At 31.3% G+C, this 22,736-nt stretch overlaps 1 protein-coding gene across 1 annotated transcript in view; it reads right to left on the bottom strand.

The window, feature by feature from the left end:
- LOC127731863 (uncharacterized) overlaps positions 1–22,736 on the bottom strand; it is a 198,425-nt gene that overhangs the window by 100,910 nt on the left and 74,779 nt on the right. Inside the window, exons 4-7 of the mRNA XM_052240728.1 lie at positions 16,599–16,622; positions 10,933–11,016; positions 2,793–2,891; positions 192–290 (exon numbers count right to left, since the gene is read on the bottom strand). Coding sequence (XP_052096688.1) covers positions 192–290; positions 2,793–2,891; positions 10,933–11,016; positions 16,599–16,616 — 300 coding nt within the window. The 5' untranslated portion in view covers positions 16,617–16,622. The remainder of the gene's footprint in view (positions 1–191; positions 291–2,792; positions 2,892–10,932; positions 11,017–16,598; positions 16,623–22,736) is intronic.

The following is a 22,736-nucleotide window of genomic DNA, read 5'->3' as shown; positions in this document are numbered from 1 at the left end:
TTTACAAAAAATATTTTTTTTAAAGAAACATGAAAAGGAGTAATTTTTTCTGATTCAGAACAATAATATGAGTAAAATGAGACCCCACTTGATATATTTATTACAAATATTTGTTCATTAAAACTGTCTGATTAACAACATGATTTTGTGTTGATTAATAGTAATGTGATCAGACTAAGTAGATAACATACATCTGTGGTGTCGATCTTACATCCTGTATCAATGAGAAGTCGACAGATCTCCAGGTGTCCTTCACTGGCAGCCTCCATTAATGCTGTCCATCCATCCTCCTGGAATAATACAACTGACATCAAAACTTGTCTGATAAACTGGACAATGTTGTGTAATAAATATAAACAAAATATATATCACATGAATCAGTGGTCAAAACTCAATACAATGACCAGTCACACTTGTATTTATATTCTATATAAACAATAAATAAACATGTTTTGTTGTGAAATGTCAAAACTTCCATTAAACCTGATATCTTAAAAAAAATTTTTTTTTCAAGAAATGTGTAAAATAAATATATCAATGGATTCAGTAGAACAAAACAAGTAAAATGAGATCCCACTTTATATGATTCTTACACATATTTGTTCATTAAACCTGTCTGATTAACAACAGGATTTAGTGTAGATTCAGTATAATCATTCATTTTAATAAAATATTTTTTTTAAAGAAACATGAAAAGGAGTAATATTTTCTGATTCAGAACAATAATATGAGTAAAATGAGACCCCACTTGATATAATTATTACAAATATTTGTTCATTAAACCTGTCTAATTAACAACATGATTTTGTGTTGATTAATAGTAATGTGATCAGACTAAGTAGATAACATACTTGTGTGGTGTCGATCTTACATCCTGTATCAATGAGAAGTCTACAGACCTCCAGGTGTCCTCCCTCGGCAGCCCTCATTAATGCTGTCCATCCATCCTCCTGGAATAATACAACTGACATCAAAACTTGTCTGATAAACTGGACAATGTTGTGTAATAAATATAAACAAAATATATATCACATGAATCAGTGGTCAAAACTGAATAAAATGACCAGTCACACTTGTATTTATATTCTACATAAACAACAAATAAACATGTTTTGTTGTGAAATGTCAAAACTTCCATTAAACCTGATATCTTAAAAAAAAAAATTTTTTTCAAGAAATGTGTAAAATAAATATATCAATGGATTCAGTAGAACAAAACAAGTAAAATGAGACCCCACTTTATATGATTCTTACACATATTTGTTCATTAAAACTGTCTAATTAACATCAGGATTTAGTGTAGATTCAGTATAATCATTCATTTTAATAAAATATTTTTTTAAAGAAACATAAAAGGAGTAATATTTTCTGATTCAGAACAATAATATGAGTAAAATGAGACCCCACTTGATATAATTATTACAAATATTTGTTCATTAAACCTGTCTAATTAACAACATGATTTAGTGTTGATTAATAGTAATGTGATCAGACTAAGTAGATAACATACTGATGTGGTGTCGATCTTACATCCTGTATCAATGAGAAGTCTACAGACCTCCAGTCGTCCTCTCCAGGCAGCAAACATTAATGCTGTCTCTCCATCAACCTGGAATAATACAACTGACATCAAAACTTGTCTGATAAACTGGACAATGTTGTGTAATAAATATAAACAAAATATATATCACATGAATCAGTGGTCAAAACTGAATAAAATGACCAGTCACACTTGTATTTATATTCTACATAAACAACAAATAAACATGTTTTGTTGTGAAATGTCAAAACTTCCATTAAACCTGATATCTTAAAAAAAAATTTTTTTTTCAAGAAATGTGTAAAATAATTATATCAATGGATTCAGTAGAACAAATCAAGCAAAATGAGACCCCACTTTATATGATTCTTACACATATTTATTCATTAAAACTGTCTTATTAACAACAGGATTTAGTGTAGATTCAGTATAATTATTAATTTTAATAAAATAATTTTTTTAAAGAAACATGAAAAGGAGTAATATTTTCTGATTCAGAACAATAATATGAGTAAAATGAGACCCCACTTGATATAATTATTACAAATATTTGTTCATTAAACCTGTCTGATTAACAACATGATTTTGTGTTGATTAATAGTAATGTGATCAGACTAAGTAGATAACATACATCTGTGGTGTCGATCTTACATCCTGTATCAATGAGAAGTCTACAGACCTCCAGGTGTCCTCCCCAGGCAGCAAACATTAATGCTGTCCATCTGATAAACTGGACAATGTTGTGTAATAAATATAAACAAAATATATATCACATGAATCAGTGGTCAAAACTGAATAAAATGACCAGTCACACTTGTATTTATATTCTATATAAACAATAAATAAACATGTTTTGTTGTGAAATGTCAAAACTTCCATTTAACCTAATATCTTAAAAAAATTTTTTTTTTCAAGAAATGTGTAAAATAAATATATCAATGCATTCAGTAGAACAAAACAAGTAAAATGAGACCCCACTTTATATGATTCTTACACATATTTATTCATTAAAACTGTCTAATTAACAACAGGATTTAGTGTAGATTCAGTGTAATCATTCATTTTAATAAAATAATTTTTTTAAAGAAACATGAAAAGGAGTAATATTTTCTGATTCAGAACAATAATATGAGTAAAATGAGACCCCACTTGATATAATTATTACAAATATTTGTTCATTAAATCTGTCTAATTAACAACATGATTTTGTGTTGATTAATAGTAATGTGATCAGACTAAGTAAATAACATACTGATGTGGTGTCGATCTTACATCCTGTATCAATGAGAAGTCTACAGACCTCCAGGTATCCTCTCATGGCAGCCAACATTAATGCTGTCCATCCATCCTCCTGGAATAATACAACTGACATCAAAACTTGTCTGATAAACTGGACAATGTTGTGTAATAAATATAAACAAAATACATATCACATGAATCAGTGGTCAAAACTGAATAAAATGACCAGTCACACTTGTATTTATATTCTATATAAACAATAAATAAACATGTTTTGTTGTGATATGTCAAAACTTCCATTAAACCTGATATCTTAAAAAATAATTTTTTTTTCAAGAAATGTGTAAAATAATTATATCAATGGATTCAGTAGAACAAAACAAACAAAATGAGACCCCACTTTATATGATTCTTACAAATATTTGTTCATTAAAACTGTCTAATTAACAACAGGATTTAGTGTAGATTCAGTATAATCATGATAACATTGATAATAGGTATGCTTCACATTCAGTGTTGTGTTTGATAATAGGTATGTTTCACATTCACTGTTGTGTTTGATAATAGGTATGTTTCACATTTAGAGTTGTGTTTGATAATAGGTATGTTTCACAGTCAGTGTTGTGTTTGATAATAGGTATGTTTCACATTCAGTGATGTGTTTGATAATAGGTATGCTTCACATTCAGTGATGTGTTTGATAATAGGTATGCTTCACATTCAGTGTTGTGTTTGATAACATGCATGTTTCACATTCAGTGATGTGTTTGATAATAGGTATGTTTCACATTCAGTGTTGTGTTTGATAATAGGTATGTTTCACATTCAGTGTTGTGTTTGATAACAGGTATGTTTTACCTTCAGTGTTGTGTTTGATAACATGCATGTTTCACATTCAGTGATGTGTTTGATAATAGGTATGCTTCACATTCAGTGATGTGTTTGATAATAGGTATGCTTCACATTCAGTGTTGTGTTTGATAATAGGTATGTTTCACATTCATTGTTGTGTTTGATAATAGGTATGTTTCACATTCAGTGTTATGTTTGATAATAGGTATGTTTCACATTCAGTGTTGTGTTTGATAATAGGTATGTTTCACATTCAGTGTTGTGTTTGATAATAAGTATGTTTCACATTCAGTGATGTGTTTGATAACAGGTATGTTTCACATTCAGTGTTGTCTTTGATAACAGGTATGTTTCATATTCAGTGCTGTATTTGATTACAGTGTCTCACATTCAGTGTTGTGTTTGATATCATTCATGTTTCACATTCAGTGTTGTGTTTGATAATAGGTATGTTTCACATTCAGTGATGTGTTTGATAATATGTATGCTTCACATTCAGTGTTGTGTTTGATAATAGGTATGTTTCACATTCATTGTTGTGTTTGATAATAGGTATGTTTCACATTCAGTGTTATGTTTGATAATAGGTATATTTCACATTCAGTGTTGTGTTTGATAATAGGTATGTTTCACATTCAGTGTTGTTTTTGATAATAAGTATGTTTCACATTCAGTGATGTGTTTGATAACAGGTATGTTTCACATTCAGTGTTGTCTTTGATAACAGGTATGTTTCATATTCAGTGTTGTATTTGATTACAGTGTCTCACATTCAGTGTTGTGTTTGATAACATTCATGTTTCACATTCAGTGTTGTGTTTGATAATAGGTATGTTTCACATTCAGTGTTGTGTTTGATAATAGGTATGTTTCATATTCAGTGATGTGCTTTGATAATAGGTATGTTTCACATTCAGTGTTATGTTTGATAATAGGTATGTTTCACATTCAGTGTTGTGTTTGATAATAAGTATGTTTCACATTCAGTGTTGTGTTTGATAACATGCATGTTTCACATTCAGTGTTGTGCTTTGAGAATAGGTATGTTTCACATTCAGTGTTGTGTTTGATAACATGCATGTTTCACATTCAGTGTTGTGTTTGATAACATGCATGTTTCACATTCAGTGTTATGTTTGATAATAGGTATGTTTCACATTCAGTGTTGTGTTTGATAATAGGTATGTTTCATATTCAGTGATGTGCTTTGATAATAGGTATGTTTCACATTCAGTGTTATGTTTGATAATAGGTATGTTTCACATTCAGTGTTGTGTTTGATAATAGGTATGTTTCATATTCAGTGATGTGTTTGATAATAGGTATGCTTCACATTCAGTGTTGTGTTTGATAATAGGTATGTTTCACATTCATTGTTGTGTTTGATAATAGGTATGTTTCACATTCAGTGTTATGTTTGATAATAGGTATGTTTCACATTCAGTGTTGTGTTTGATAATAGGTATGTTTCACATTCAGTGTTATGTTTGATAATAGGTATGTTTCACATTCAGTGTTGTGTTTGATAATAGGTATGTTTCACATTCAGTGTTGTGTTTGATAATAAGTATGTTTCACATTCAGTGATGTGTTTGATAACAGGTATGTTTCACATTCAGTGTTGTCTTTGATAACAGGTATGTTTCATATTCAGTGTTGTATTTGATTACAGTGTCTCACATTCAGTGTTGTGTTTGATAACATTCATGTTTCACATTCAGTGTTGTGTTTGATAATAGGTATGTTTCACATTCAGTGTTGTGTTTGATAATAGGTATGTTTCATATTCAGTGATGTGCTTTGGTAATAGGTATGTTTCACATTCAGTGTTATGTTTGATAATAGGTATGTTTCACATTCAGTGTTGTGTTTGATAATAAGTATGTTTCACATTCAGTGTTGTGTTTGATAACATGCATGTTTCACATTCAGTGTTGTGCTTTGAGAATAGGTATGTTTCACATTCAGTGTTGTGTTTGATAATAAGTATGTTTCACATTCAGTGTTGTGTTTGATAACATGCATGTTTCACATTCAGTGTTGTGCTTTGAGAATAGGTATGTTTCACATTCAGTGTTGTGTTTGATAATAGGTATGTTTCACATTCAGTGTTGTGTTTGATAACATGCATGTTTCACATTCAGTGCTATGTTTGATAATAGGTATGTTTCACATTCAGTGTTGTGTTTGATAATAGGTATGTTTCATATTCAGTGATGTGCTTTGATAATAGGTATGTTTCACATTCAGTGTTATGTTTGATAATAGGTATGTTTCACATTCAGTGTTGTGTTTGATAATAAGTATGTTTCACATTCAGTGTTGTGTTTGATAACATGCATGTTTCACATTCAGTGTTGTGCTTTGAGAATAGGTATGTTTCACATTCAGTGTTGTGTTTGATAATAGGTATGTTTCACATTCAGTGTTGTGTTTGATAACATGCATGTTTCACATTCAGTGCTATGTTTGATAATAGGTATGTTTCACATTCAGTGTTGTGTTTGATAATAGGTATGTTTCATATTCAGTGATGTGCTTTGATAATAGGTATGTTTCACATTCAGTGTTGTGTTTGATAATAAGTATGTTTCACATTCAGTGTTGTGTTTGATAACATGCATGTTTCACATTCAGTGTTGTGCTTTGAGAATAGGTATGTTTCACATTCAGTGTTGTGTTTGATAATAGGTATGTTTCACATTCAGTGTTGTGTTTGATAACATGCATGTTTCACATTCAGTGCTATGTTTGATAATAGGTATGTTTCACATTCAGTGTTGTGTTTGATAATAGGTATGTTTCATATTCAGTGATGTGCTTTGATAATAGGTATGTTTCACATTCAGTGTTATGTTTGATAATAGGTATGTTTCACATTCAGTGTTGTGTTTGATAATAAGTATGTTTCACATTCAGTGTTGTGTTTGATAACATGCATGTTTCACATTCAGTGTTGTGCTTTGAGAATAGGTATGTTTCACATTCAGTGTTGTGTTTGATAATAGGTATGTTTCACATTCAGTGTTGTGTTTGATAACATGCATGTTTCACATTCAGTGCTATGTTTGATAATAGGTATGTTTCACATTCAGTGTTGTGTTTGATAATAGGTATGTTTCATATTCAGTGATGTGCTTTGATAATAGGTATGTTTCACATTCAGTGTTATGTTTGATAATAGGTATGTTTCACATTCAGTGTTGTGTTTGATAATAGGTATGTTTCATATTCAGTGATGTGCTTTGATAATAGGTATGTTTCACATTCAGTGTTGTGTTTGATAATAGGTATGTTTCACATTCAGTGTTGTGTTTGATAATAAGTATGTTTCACATTCAGTGTTGTGTTTGATAACATGCATGTTTCACATTCAGTGTTGTGCTTTGAGAATAGGTATGTTTCACATTCAGTGTTGTGTTTGATAATAGGTATGTTTCACATTCAGTGTTGTGTTTGATAACATGCATGTTTCACATTCAGTGTTATGTTTGATAATAGGTATGTTTCACATTCAGTGTTGTGTTTGATAATAGGCATGTTTCACATTCAGTTTTATGTTTGATAATTGGTATGTTTCACATTCAGTGTTGTGTTTGATAATAGGCATGTTTCACATTCAGTGTTGTGTTTGATTACAGTGTCTCACATTCAGTGTTGTGCTTGATAACATTCATGTTTCACATTCAGTGTTGTATTTGATAATAGGTATGTTTCACATTCAGTGTTGTGTTTTGATAATAGGTATGTTTCACATTCAGTGTTGTGTTTGATAATAGGTTTGTTTCACATTCAGTGTTGTGTTTGATAATAAGTATGTTTCACATTCAGTGATGTGTTTGATAACAGGTATGTTTCACATTCAGTGTTGTCTTTGATAACAGGTATGTTTCACATTCAGTGTTGTATTTGATTACAGTGTCTCACATTCAGTGTTGTGTTTGATAACATTCATGTTTCACATTCAGTGTTGTGTTTGATAATAGGTATGTTTCACATTCAGTGTTGTGTTTGATAATAGGTATGTTTCATATTCAGTGATGTGCTTTGATAATAGGTATGTTTCACATTCAGTGTTATGTTTGATAATAGGTATGTTTCACATTCAGTGTTGTGTTTGATAACATGTATGTTTCACATTTAGTGTTGTGTTTGATAATAGGTATGTTTCACATTCAGTGTTGTGTTTGATAACAGTGTTTCACATTCAGTGTTGTGTTCGATTACAGTGTTTCACATTCAGTGTTGTGTTTGATAATAGGTTTGTTTCAAATTCAGTGTTGTGCTTTGATTATAGGTATGTTTCACATTCAGTGTTGTGTTTGATAATAGGTATGTTTCACATTCAATGTTGTGTTTGATTACAGTGTTTCACATTCAGTGTTATGTTTGATAACAGGTATGTTTCACATTCAGTGTTGTGTTTGATAACAGGTATGTTTCACATTCAGTGTTATGTTTGATAACATTCATGTTTCACATTCAGTGTTGTGTTTGATAATAGGTATGTTTCACATTCAGTGTTGTGCTTTGATAATAGGTATGTTTCACATTCACTGTTATGTTTGATAATAGGTATGTTTCACATTCAGTGTTATGTTTGATAATAGGTATCCTTCACATTCAGTGTTTTGTTTGATAATAGGTATGTGTCACATTTAGTGATGTGTTTGATTGCAAGCATGTTTCGCTTTGTTTACAGGTATGTCTCACATATTCACTTTTAGTGATGTGCTTTGATTACAGGTATGTTTCAAATTCCCCAATGAGCTCTGATTACAGGTAGGTTTTTCATTAAGTGTTGTACTTTGATTGCAGGTAGCTTTCACATTCACTGTTGTATTTTGATCACAGGTCGGATTTACATTGAGTGATATGTACAACCTTGTAGTTGTGTGTTTTATAATTTTATGTACAACCTTGTAGTTGTGTGTTTTATACTTTTTATGTACAACCTTGTAGTTGTGTGTTTTATACTTTATATCTACAACCTGCGATGTTTTTAAGTGACTTGACTTGTATTTTTGTACTGTAATAATTGGTTATTTTGAAATGTCTTATAGTTGTGTTTTTTATTCTTTTATGCATTTTCTTACTGTCATGTTTGAGTGACTTTTTTTATGTGTTTTATTCTGTTGATGTTCTTACTGTCATGTTTAAGTGACTAACAGTTGTGTGTTTTATTCTGATAATGTTCTTACTGTTATGTTATGAAGTGACTAACAGTTGAGTATTTTATTCTGTTGATGTTCTTACTGTCATGTTTTGAAGTGACTAACAGTTGTGTGTTTTATTCTGTTTATGTTCTTACTGTCATGTTAAAGTGACTTATATTTATGTGTTTTATTCTGTTTATGTTCCTACTGTCATGTTTTGTAGTGACTTATAGTTATGTGTTTTATTCTGTTTATGTTCTTACTGTCATGTTTAAGTGACTTATATTTATGTGTTTTATTCTGTTTCTGTTCTTACTGTCATGTTTAAGTGACTTATATTTATGTGTTTTATTCTGTTTATGTTCTTACTGTCATGTTTAAGTGACTTATATTTATGTGTTTTATTCTGTTTATGTTCTTACTGTCATGTTTAATTGACTTATATTTATGTGTTTTATTCTGTTTATGTTTTGTAGTGACTTATAGTTATGTGTTTTATTCTGCTAATGTTCTTACTGTCATGTTTTGAAGTGACTAACAGTTGTGTGTTTTATTCTGTTTATGTTCTTACTGTCATGTTTTGAAGTGACTAACAGTTGTGTATTTTGTTCTGTTTCTGTTCTTACTGTCATGTTAAAGTGACTTATATTTATGTGTTTTATTCTGTTTATGTTCCTACTGTCATGTTTTGTAGTGACTTATAGTTATGTGTTTTATTCTGTTTATGTTCTTACTGTCATGTTTAAGTGACTTATATTTATGTGTTTTATTCTGTTTATGTTTTGAGGTGACTTATATTTATGTGTTTTATTCTGTTTATGTTTTGAGGTGACTTATATTTATGTGTTTTATTCTGTTTATGTTTTGAGGTGACTTATATTTATGTGTTTTATTCTGTTTATGTTTTGAGGTGACTTATATTTATGTGTTTTATTCTGTTTATGTTCTTACTGTCATGTTTAAGTGACTTATATTTATGTGTTTTATTCTGTTTATGTTCTTACTGTCATGTTTAAGTGACTTATATTTATGTGTTTTATTCTGTTTATGTTTTGTAGTGACTTATAGTTATGTGTTTTATTCTGCTAATGTTCTTACTGTCATGTTTTGAAGTGACTAACAGTTGTGTGTTTTATTCTGTTTATGTTCTTACTGTCATGTTTTGAAGTAACTAACAGTTGTGTGTTTTATTCTGTTTATGTTCTTACTGTCATCTTTTGAAGTGACTAACAGTTGTGTATTTTATTCTGTTTATGTTCTTACTGTCATGTTTTGAAGTGACTAACAGTTGTGTGTTTTGTTCTGTTTATGTTCTTACTGTCATCTTTTGAAGTGACTAACAGTTGTGTATTTTATTCTGTTTATGTTCTTAATGTCATGTTTTGAAGTGACTAACAGTTGTGTGATTTATTCTGTTTATGTTCTTACTGTCATGTTTTGAAGTGACTAACAGTTGTGTGTTTTATTCTGTTTATGTTCTTACTGTCATGTTTTGAAGTGACTAACAGTTGTATATTTTATTCTGTTGATGTTCTTACTGTCATGTTTTGAAGTGACTAACAGTTATGTGTTTTATTCTGTTTATGTTCTTACTGTCATGTTTTGAAGTGACTAACAGTTGTGTGATTTATTCTGTCAATGTTCTTACTGTTATGTTTTGAAGTGACTAACAGCTGTGTTTTATTCTGTTGATGTTCTTACTGTTATGTTTTGAAGTGACTAACAGTTGAGTATTTTATTCTGTTTATGTTCTGACTGTTATGTTTTGAAGTGACTAACAGTTGTGTATTTTATTCTGTTTTATGTTCTTACTGTCATGTTTTGAAGTGACTTGCAGTTGTGATTTGTACTGTATTAATCTGCTGTATTGTTAACCAGCAAGGTTAAAGTTATTTAAAGTAAGTGTTTTATACTGTTTATGTTCAACTGTCAGGTTTTGAAGTAACATGCAATTGTATTTCATTCTATTACAATTTGCTGTATTTTGAAGTAACATGTAGTTATGTGATTTATATTGCTCAAGTAAGATCTACTATGTTCTGAAGTTATCTGTAGTTGTGTGGTTTTTTTTTACTGTACATAATTAATTTGCTCTAGTACTAATTTGGATGTTACTACTGTACCTAATGAGACTGTTTTACCTACCGATTGATATTCAATGTCTGCTTTATTCTCTAGGCATATTTTCACATTGTTTACATTTCCAGTCTGAGCATCTGCAAGAAGTTTCTGTAAGTAAAACATAGATTTTACATTTAATAGATTGTAATGAAAAATAAATGAAACAACTGTTAAATAAAGCAATAATTATTTATTCTCCTGCATGACAAATAACTATATAAATCGGGGGTATCCTCACTTCAAATAAAATTCAGGCAGAGAGGATATGTACCAATTATCAGTTTGCCTGCATATTGACATTGTTAAGAATCAGCTGTGATTCACAATATGATGCCCTCACAGATGCAAAGTGTTATTTTAACATACACAAAGTTGAGCATGGGAGCACATAGGTCTATGGTTCACTGTAGGAGGAGTTATCTGGAAACGCTATGCGCCTCTTAAATATGCAAATATATACTCCAAAAAATGATAAAGTTCAACCATCTCCCAAAAGAGCAAATATTAATCAAAATCTAAACCCTGACGACATGCACACCTTCAATATATGTTCAAACAGCCAGCAAAGTTAAATCTTCCTAGCATTCAAACTGTAGGAGGAGTTATCTGGAATAACTTCACTACAAACCAGTAAAAGTCTGAAATGGCCTATATCTGTACTCGACTGTATTGATTTTTACTCGACCAGTCTGAATTGGTCTGAATTTTACTCGACATTACTCGACCCCAGTCTTAACCATACTCGACTGTACTTATTTGTACTTGACCCTTATCTTTGCCATTGAAAATAGTCTGAACTATTACTCGACCAGTCTGAAACAGTCTTAACCCATTCTCGACCTATTTTTTTCAGTCTAAACCTTACTCGACCAAAGGCCTGAACAATACTCGACCAGTCTGAACCATACTTGACCAAAAAACCTCTACTTTTTCTAAATTTTAACTGTTAAAATAAATTTCTTTTGAACTGACATGACAACAGCCACAATAAAATAAAGATATATTATAAAAACAGATTTTTACATTCTTACATGATTCTCAGATTTATCGAATAGAGATAGTTAAATCAAATTATCTTATATAATAATTTAATTATATTAATTTTAAAGTTTAAGAGTTTTGTTAAAAAAAAATTTTCTTTTACCTAAAAACCACACCGGTCTATACTCAGGGTAATTAAACCTTATTAAGGTGCTTCTTGTTTGGCATGTGTTTTTTTTTAAATTAATTTTCCTAAATTCTTAAATAAAAACTACATAGGTTTCATGGTAACGTACAAAAATGTACAATAGTTATATAATTATCTTTTTAATGAGGTAACAACAGCCAACAAATTCACTGAAATTGTTTAACCTTATTTTAGAAATATATCTATTATTATAATTTGGGATATATTATATTCAATATATATCAAAAAGGGATAAAAATTAAAGAAATTAATTAAATTGTTCTTCTGATTAGTGGTGAAGTATAAAGTAATACCTCCTGCTTAGGGAAAACTCATGAAAAAGATCACACCTGGTCAGAGATTATTAAATTCTAAATAACATTCATTCCAAATTGCAACATCCTGTGAAACTTAAATCGCAAGGCCTTTTGAATTCACTAGATAAGTAATTCACAAGTTTAAGAAAAATAGGGCTTTCTTTTTACCTGTAAAACACACATGTACTGAGGTGATTAAACCTTATTTAAGTGCTTTTTGTATGCCATGTCTTTAATTTTGACAAAAATTATTTAAATTTAATTGAAATAAATTTTTACTGTAACTTTGGAACACATTTCCTTTTTTAAAAGTTTATCACAGGATTACTATGGAAGTTCTATTATCATGATTATATCAAATTCTTGGTTTAACAAAACAAAGGTGTCATTTTTAAAATTTATTAAGTTAACGTTGCTTTATATGCTATTTTATATATATTTTAATAAAAAAAATGTTCACTGCATTATTAACTAAACTCAACTGACACCATAAATCTATACGAGGTGTAAGTTAATGGTAAAAATTGTCCAGTAACCATAAAATATATCTGAAACATTCAAAAAATTTTGAATAACATTGAAAATATTAGTCACAATTCAGTTTTGAGATTATTTCATCAGCTTGTTTTATTTTTATTTCAAAGGATATATATATGTATGTATATAAGTGTTGAATATGGTGATGAAGTTATATTATGTTTATTGTGAAATTTTGGTTTCAATGCTATATTGAATACATTTTTAATTTCAAATTGTTGTTCAAATTTCTAGCCAGGGGAAATAGCTGTTATTAAAAACAGTTCTTAAATTGATGAAATACAATAGATAGATACAAAAAAAAGGTCTAGGTTGGTTAAGACTTGGTCGAGTATGGTTCAGACTAGGTCGAGTATGGTTCAGACTAGGTCGAGCATGGTTCTGATGCATATAAAATGGTTAAGTACTGGTCGAGTAAGGGTTGAGTACAAGTTCAGGCTGTTAAGTATGGTTCAGACTACAGTCGAGTATTATCAAGTAAATTTCAGACCAATTCAGACTGGTAGAGTAAAAATCAGTACAGTCGAGTACAGATATAGGCCATTTCAGACTTTAACTGGTTTGTAGTGCTATATACCCATAATGGGACGGAAGGACAGACAGGGGTAAAACAATATGCCCCCAGCTTTCAGTTGATGGGGCATAAAAAAAACTTTTGGATAACAATGGTGCGTTGTGTCAATTTACACTTTATACCATAAAATAGATGTATTTTTTCAACTAACGAACTTAACAATTGCAAGAGGAGAGAACCTCTGTAAATTTTATTTATTAAAAATTGTCCAATATTTTCTCTAACAACTCAATAGGGTTATGTATTTGACATTGTAAACAAGCATTCTGAAGGTACTAGATATAGAATAAACCTTAAGAGAGTGTATACACTTATATTTAAAAAACATTTGATACATTTCTGAAAATGAAAAAACCTAAAACACTAAACTGCCACTAAATTTTGCATGATAATCAGCTCCAAGTTACTGACACCATGACCTCAGAGGATTTCTGGCAAGTTACTAATGATTTATAAAAAATAAATGGGGAATGTGTCCATGGGAAACAGATGATGCCCCCGCTTATAAAGGGCCATAACTCAAGAACTGTAAAAGTGACACTACCCAAATTTCAACTTGATCTGAGTTTTGTGGTAATAAGAATTTTTTATAAGTTTCATAACATTTAGTTGAGGTAAACTTAAATTAGAGAACAGAAACGAAAAATTCAGCAATTCTTCCATTTTTAAAGAGGCATAACTCTAGAACAGTAGATTGATTGATGGTTGGTTGCTTAACGTCCACTAGAACAGTAGAAGTGATGCCACCAAAATTCAACCTTTATCTGTGTTTTGTGGTAATTAGCATTGTGCATAAGTTTCATAACATTTGGTTGAGGCAAACTAAAGTTAGAGAACAGAAACAAATATTTCAGCAATTTTGAGATTTGTTAAGGGGCATAACTCTAGAACGGTAAAAGTGATGCCAACAAAATTCAAACTTGATCTGTGTATTGTGGTAATTAGCATTGTGCATAACATTTGGTTGAGGCAAACTAAAGTTAGAGAACAGAAACAAATATTTCAGCAATTTTGAGATTTGTTAAGGGACATAACTCTAGAACGGTAAAAGTGATGCCAACAAAATTCAAACTTGATCTGTGTATTGTGGTAATTAGCATTGTGCATAACATTTGGTTGAGGCAAACTAAAGTTAGAGAACATAAACTAATATTTCAGCAATTTTTCCATTGGAAAGGGGCATAACTTTTAGAACGGTAAAAGTGACACCACCAAAATTCAAACTTGATCTGTGTTTTGTGATAATAAATATTGTGGATAAGTTTCATAACATTTGCATGATTTGGTTGAGGTAAACTCGTTAGAGAACGGAAACAAAAAAATAAGCAATTTTTTCATTTGTAAAGGAGCATAACTCTAGAATGGTAAAAGTGACCCCACCAAAATTCAAACTCGATCTGTGTTTTGTGGTAATAAGCATTGTGGATAAGTTTCATATCATTTGGTTGAGGCAAACTAAAGTTAGAGAACGGTAACCAATTTTGGGACGTACGGACGGGCGTACGGACATACAGACGGACAAGGGTAAAACTTAATGCCCCCTCCGCTATGGCGGGCAGGGGTTTCATTATTTTTTTAGACTGGAGGTACCTTTGAGATTATAGGGGGAACCAAACCCAAATGGCGAGGGGTGTGGGGGCCGCTTAAGGCCCCCAGTGGGCCCAGGGCTAGCCCTGGTAGGGGGGCCAGGGGGGCAAAGCCCCCCGGAATCTCCTGGATTTTAGGGATTTCAGCCTTAATTTTTTACTTAAAAAGGGTAAATCTGTAATATTTGCTTTAATTTTGGGTAAGTTAACATTGAATTGTTTTTTTTCTAGAGTAATCATCTGAAAATACATTGCTTATAATTATTTTGTAATCAGTTATAAAATATGTATGACCATGGAAGTATAAATATAACACAATATAATGCAGGGGTTTCATGTGAAATGTTGTTAAAACGTTTTGTTTGTTTTTATACTTTAGTCTTTTATTAAATGTTTTGCATTTGTTCAATTTTGTGAATGAAATTTCATAAGTTCACGTAACATAGTATATTATTAAAAAGAATTGATAATAAAACTTGTTGTAACTTTTTTGTATTGCTTTGTTATAATCATAACTGTGTCAATTGTTTGTGTAAGTAATTAGTGTCATATATCGTGAATCTGTCAGACTGCCACCTGTAGAGTAATTATTACTTTTTTTTTTCAAAAATGAAATAAAACAATTAAATATTGGCTTCACTTTAAATTTTCCGTGTTAATTCAAATTGTTTCACGAAGTCTTACACTAAAAATTTCAATCACAACATAGAACACATATCGAGAAAACGGAGATCAGTGACAACGTCCAACGGGAAACGAACTGATTTGATACGATTAACGATTTTCTGAATTTCATAGAATGTTCACCTTTATTAAACCTTTTATTCATAAAATAATCTGTGATACAAGCTGCTTTCCTTTTATTAGACATAATATTGCTGTTGTTGTTTAAATTCATCAACAATTTGCCGCTTGAAAATATACTGCTAAATCGTCGCATTTTAAAGCGCTCTTACGATAATGATACAGACACATGGTTTATAATTATCACTTCTCCTACTTTGGAGGTGTGCCTAAATTGGCAATAGATAGATCTATACTTTAACGCGGACCTCGACGAAGACACCTATAAACATACACATGAACGGCGTAGAACGGAGATTATCAAGGAAAGAAAGAAATTAGATTTGAACGATCTTCAAAAGAATTTTACACATTTTTTTTTTGTATTTTATTTTTTCTGCCGGTACCAAACGATTCCGTAGGCGGGTAAAAGTACCGGGTACCGGGTCTTAATGAATGCACTGGGCAGGGGCATAACAATAAAACAGGCAAGAAATTTCATGCAGTTTATGTCTATCTTTGCTATGAGTTGTTATTAGCAACACCTTAGTCAAATGTTTGTAGTACATTTTTCTTTGTCCCAATCTTTGATCTTGTAATATCTTTTTTTGTAGGTCACGTAGAATTCTACTAGTTTGTATCTCAAATCATCACATACATGTATTTTTGGTAAGAAAATGGAAATAAAAGGTCACATGACAATTGGACTTAAAAGTAAATCTTACCTCATTCCAATATTCCATTATATCCTAAAAATAGAAAAAAAAATATTTCAAATATATACTGTTGTAGTTATCATTGAGTTATAATTGTTAATGCCAATTGAAAATACATGATCATTATGGACTTGAAAATTACTGACCTAATATTTTCAGATATTAATCTAATCCAAAAACATGTAATACTAGCATCTAAAAGACTATCTCAACTTTTCTGCACTATTTGAAACTTGTGTCGCTCACCTGGTGAAAATATTGCTAGTTTGCTCACTACGATTTTTATATGCACATACTAGTTACTCTTTGTGTTGCTGATATTTATGCAATTTACATATTTAACCTAGCTCCTATAGTTTTTAGATAACAGCCAAAACTGCAAACATGAGTACACACGCTGAAATGCCAGAAATACATGTACATCTTACAATCATTCCATACACCAAATATAGTTGATCTTTTGCTAGTAGTATACAAGACAGACCAAATCATTTAAAATTTTATATTGACAAATGAACCATGAAAATTAGGTAAAGGACAGATGAACCCTGTCAGACAGACATATACACCTTACAATCATTCCATGGATCAAATATAGTTGACCTATTGCATATAGTATTTAAGGAAAAAACTAAACCAGTAAAACATCATAGTGACCAATGAACCATGAAAAAGATGTAAAGTTGAGATGAAACCTGCAAGAAAGGTTTTCCTGTTTGAATTGTTTTACACTAGTCATTTTTGGGTCTTTATAGCTTGCTGTTCAGTGAGTGTGAGCCAAGGCTCGGTGTTGAAGGCCGTACTTTGACCTATAATGGTTTACTTTTTACACATTGTGCCTGGGATGGAGAGTTGTCTCATTTGCACTCATATCACATCTTCTTATATCTATATAGTATATACACTTTAAAGTCATTCCATACACCAAATATAGTTGACCCATTGCTTATAGTTTAAGAAAAACGACCAAAACAAAAAACTTAACATTGAGAAATGACCCATGAAAATGAGGTCAAGGTCAAATAAAACCTGCCAGACTAACTTGTACATAATAAAATATTTCCATACATCATATATAGTCGACCTATTGCATACAGTACTAGAAAAACAGACCAAAACAAAACAACTTAACTATATCCACTGAACCATGAAAATGAGGTCAAAGTCAGATGACACCTGGCAGTTGGACATGTACAACTTACAATCGTTCCATACACCAAATATAGTAGACCTATTGCTTATATGCTTATTTCTGAGATATGGACTTGACCACGAAAACTTAACCTTGTTCACTGATCTGTGAAATGAGGTCAAGGTCAAGTGAAAACTATCTGACAGGCATGATGACCTTGCAAGGCACGCACATACCAAATATAGTTATCCTATTACTCATAATAAGAGAGAAATTAACAATACAAAAAAACTTGAATTTTTTTTCAAGTAGTTACTGAACCATGAAAATGTGGTCAAGGAAAATTGACATATCATATCATATGACAGCCATTGCCGCTGGATCACTATCCCTGTCGAGCTTTCTGCGAGAGAAGTCGCAGGCATAAACAAAAACCTGTAAAAATCAATATTTCAGGGGCAATAACTCCAAAACTTGTAGTTAAAAAAAACTGAGTAAAAAGATCTTGTCATGCTAATCGTAATTATAGTTTACACTTTTAACCTATAGCTAGCTCCTATAGTTTTACAAATAACAGGCAAAAATGAAAAAAAATTGGAAAAAATGTATTTTTCAGTGGCAATAACTCAAAAACACAGGTTTACATATTTTTTTCAACATTTCCAGTTTTATAAAATCTTGTCAAGCTGACCATTTTCGTAATTTACACTTTTAACCTAGCGCCTACATGTTTATCAATAATAACAGGATAACACTTTAAATAAATGTGCTTTGCGAGCGCAGCTGGATACGACGGCTGAGGTCCAACCCTGAACAGTTGGGGCAAAAATGGACACAATATTCAAGCTTGATACAGGTATGAATTTGGATTGTAATTAAATATTTGACACATTTTAGGTTTCTGACACAGAATAAATGTAGTCAAAGAACTTGAAATTGGTTATATGATTTGAATTTATATTCAATTGAAGTTTTCTTGCTGTTGTGCAATACACTGTGCTGTTGCGCAATACTTAGAAAATCTGTTTTCAGACTATATACAAAGAATTAGCAAAATAAATTGTGACCCCCAATTTTTTTTTTGGAAAATTGATACTTTCTTTAATCTTGAGGGAAAAAATTGACCCCACCCCCAAAAAAAATTTTGTTTACCCACCCTCCAAAAAAATAATGGAAAATTGATAATTTCTTAAATCTTGAGGAAAAAAAATTGACCCCCCAAAAAATTTTTTTATGTTTACCATGTTTACCCCCCTCCAAAAAAAAATATTTGAAGAAATTTTCTTTTTGTAAAAGTGGTACAATTTAAGAGACATCCATACATTTAAACACAATTGTCTGAAAACTTAGAAAAATGCTTGTTTTGGCCCCTAATTCCTGAAAGGTGTGGGCAATTACCCCCAAAATGAATACCAACCTTCTACTTGTGGTATTGAACCTTGTGGTACAATTTCAGAGCAATCAAAATACTTATACACAAGTTATTGTCCTGAAACTAGAAAAATGCTTGTTTTGGGCCCCTAATTCCTAAACTGGTTGGGACCATCACCCCCAAAAACAATCCCAACCTTCCTTTTGTGGTATTGAACCTTTTGGTTAAATTTCATAGAGATCTGTACACTTAACCAAATGTCTTCGGACGACGACAACGTGATAGCAATATACGAACGCAAATTTGTTAACATTCTATAAACGTCGCGCAGTCAAAACAATTACCAGTTAATACAAAGTTAACATGGGAAGACGGACAGACGACCGACGCAAAGGGATGGCAAAAGCTCATATGGCCTTTTAGGCCAGCTGAGCTAAAAACTAAACTCAAAACCTTGTATATCTAATTACATACCTAAATGAGGTCGTATAAAAATGATTTTTTTTCAGGGGCCATAACTCTAAAACAGGGTGACAGATTTTTCTCCAATTTTTAGGTTAGATACATTTTGTTGTGTTGCAACTTTTTGCAATTTACACTTTTAACCTAACTCCTATAGTTTTTATGATAGCAGCCACCAACTGTGAAAAATTCTAAAATAGATAGTTCAGAGGCAAAAACAAGAGGTTAGTTTTTACCAAATTTTCAGGGTGGATACATCTTGTCGTGCTGATAATTTTTACAGTTTACACTTTTGACCTAGCTCCTATAATTTTGGTAGATCTTACTTTATGGAACATTTTTGCCACTAAAGGTTTCTCTCTATCTATCATAGTTTCTGCATCTTTCAAGGGCAATAACTCCAATAAGGGATTAATTTACAATTTTGTTCAGTTCGACTTATTTGTAGATTTTTTTAAACTTGCTGAACATTTTTGCTGTTGAAATTTCTCTTTATCTTTAATAGTTTTCTAGATAAAATCGAAAAACAGAAACTTTAATAACAATTATTATTTCAGGGGCAGTAACTCCAAATAGGGTTGTCCCATTGGTTTGAAATTTTCGTGGCAGATAAATCTTTACATGCTTATCACATGTATCATTTTTATTTAGGTCAGTTTTGCTTTAACTGCTTTTTTTTCAGATATAAGCCATAAACTTCTTTTTTTGCCCTATGTTTTATTTTCTTTGTCATGGCGGTCATGTTTCTTGATAGACAAAAAAACACAAACTTTATACTAGATACCTTAAGGATAATTCAGCCCAAGTTTGATAAAATTGGTCCCGTTTTCAGAGAAGATCTCTGAAAAAGTTAACATGGGAAGACGGACAGACGACCGACGCAAAGGGATGGCAAAAGCTCACATGGCCTTTTAGGCCAGCTGAGCTAAAAACTAAACTCAAAACCTTGTATATCTAATTACATACCTAAATGAGGTATTCTACAAACAGGGTGTGAAAACAAAAACATCAATTGCACTTTTGACGACCTAAAAATTTCAAAAGTTATATTTACCAGCATTAAGACTATATTGAATTCATTAATTTCCAGCCTCTCTAAAATAAACTGTCCACAAATGAGCAAGGCAATCATGGCAATCACATTAAACAATTGTTCTTTTTACACTCTCTTTGTGTGCCTGTCCATATCGAGGAACCTGTAGTATAGTGGTTGTTGTTGGTAGCTGTATTCCCTCCCCTGTTTTCATTGTTGTAATACATGTAATAGGCTGTTGATTTTCTCTTTTGATTTGTTACACATTTTATCATATCAGTGCTGTTTATAGATTTTTATATTATTATATGGTATTGGTTTTGTGCAATATCGGAGGCTATTGAGAGACCTGTCAATCTGATGTTCAGTAGTTGTCGTTTGTTGATGTGGTTCATAAATGTTTCTCGTTTTTTATATAGATTAGACCGTTGGTTTTCCCGTTTGAATGGTTTTACACTAGTAATTTTTTGGGGCCCTTTATAGCTTGCTGTTCGCTGTGAGCCAAGGCTCCTTGTTGAAGGCCGATCTACGACCTATAATGGTTTAATTTTATAAATTGTGACTTGGAGGGAGAGTTGTCTCATTGGCACTCATACCTAATCTTCTTATATCTATTATCTGTAGTTGTTTATATCTTTGTCCTTCTGACTAGGGATAACTGTTTCGCCATCATTCATACAACATCTCTTAATTAAAGAACCTTTGTGAGCACACTTACATACCCAACACCCCCACATTGTCACTGGGCAAACAAAATCTCGCCCAATTTCTAAGTTCAAAGACAAATAACTCCTACAAAAGTCAACTGATAAAAATTTCATGAGTATATGCACATCTACATATTATGTCCTAATTATCTACAAAGTTTCATGAAATTCTGTTGTGTGGTTTTAGAGGAGTTGCTATGACAAGAACAGGACTGAGAGACGGACGGACTGACTGACTGACTGACTAACGGACTGACGGATGAGTCAAACACATTATACCCTACTGAACTTTGTTCCATGGGGTATAATTATTATATAACAAAATGATATAATGATCAAAGATATATTCCCCTGCTTTCTAACAGGATTGAAGGTACAAATTTACTTCTATTAGTAGGTTCTTACATTTGCTTTAAAGAATATAAGGTCCTGGACCATTTGAATTTTTAAGTGAAAGGCCCTTCAGAAAGTCATAGGTCCTAAAAAAAAACATCAATGTAAAAAGATGGGAGGTTTTGGACTTTTGTATTTCAAAAACAGAAATGAAAGGTTATGTTACCTTTGACTTCCAATAATTTAATCCCCTGAAAAGTTAAGTCATAATATTTCAAAGTTTTATTATATAGCCATATTTTAGGTTGGTGCATTAAAGTCCTTAAATCAACACGATCAAAGCCTTCTTAAAAAATGACACTTGCCTATTCTGTTTGTGCGTGTCTCAAGTCAGGAGCCTGTTATTCAGTTGTATCGTTTGTTGCTGTATATCATATTTGGTTTTGGTTTATTGTTTTTTTTACATAAATTATGCGAATAATTTTTTTGTTTTGTCAGATTGTTTTGCATTGGTTATTTCTGGGCCTTTTATAGAATACTATGCGATATGGGTTTCGCTCATTGTTGAAGGTAGTACGGTTACCTATAGTTATTAACTTCTACGTCATTTGGTCTCTGGTGGAGAGTTATCTCATTGGCAATCATACCACATCTTCTTATTTTTATAAAGAAAACTTTGATGAAAAGTTTCCTTGTAAAATGAGCATTGTAAAATTTCAATCTATTGGCAAAAAGGAAGTGGCTACACAGCAGATGCAAAAATTGCTAACATGCCACAACTCAAGATTATCAAGATGCAGACCAAATATAAAAGCATTCCCTTCCTTAGAAGCCAAGAAAAGTTTTACAAAAATTTTCCTTGAACAATGAGTGTTGTAAAATTTCAAACTTTTGAAAAAAGAAAGTGGCTGCACGGCAAATGTTAAAATTTGTAACAGGCTACCACTCAACATTATCAAGGTGCAGACCTAATATAAAAAGGTTCACTTTAGGCCAAATATGGCCTTGAATTTCAACTTTATCAGAAAATTTCATTATGGCCATAATTTGGTTTCTTAAATGGATCTATTTCAAAAGTCTTACTTCTTTGTTAAAATAAATCTCTTCA

This window comes from Mytilus californianus, unplaced genomic scaffold, assembly GCF_021869535.1.
Source record: "Mytilus californianus isolate M0D057914Y unplaced genomic scaffold, xbMytCali1.0.p SCAF_21, whole genome shotgun sequence".
NCBI lineage: Eukaryota > Metazoa > Mollusca > Bivalvia > Mytilida > Mytilidae > Mytilus > Mytilus californianus.
The sequence above is the reverse complement of the archived record's forward strand: the minus strand, read 5'-3'. Positions and strand labels throughout refer to the sequence as shown.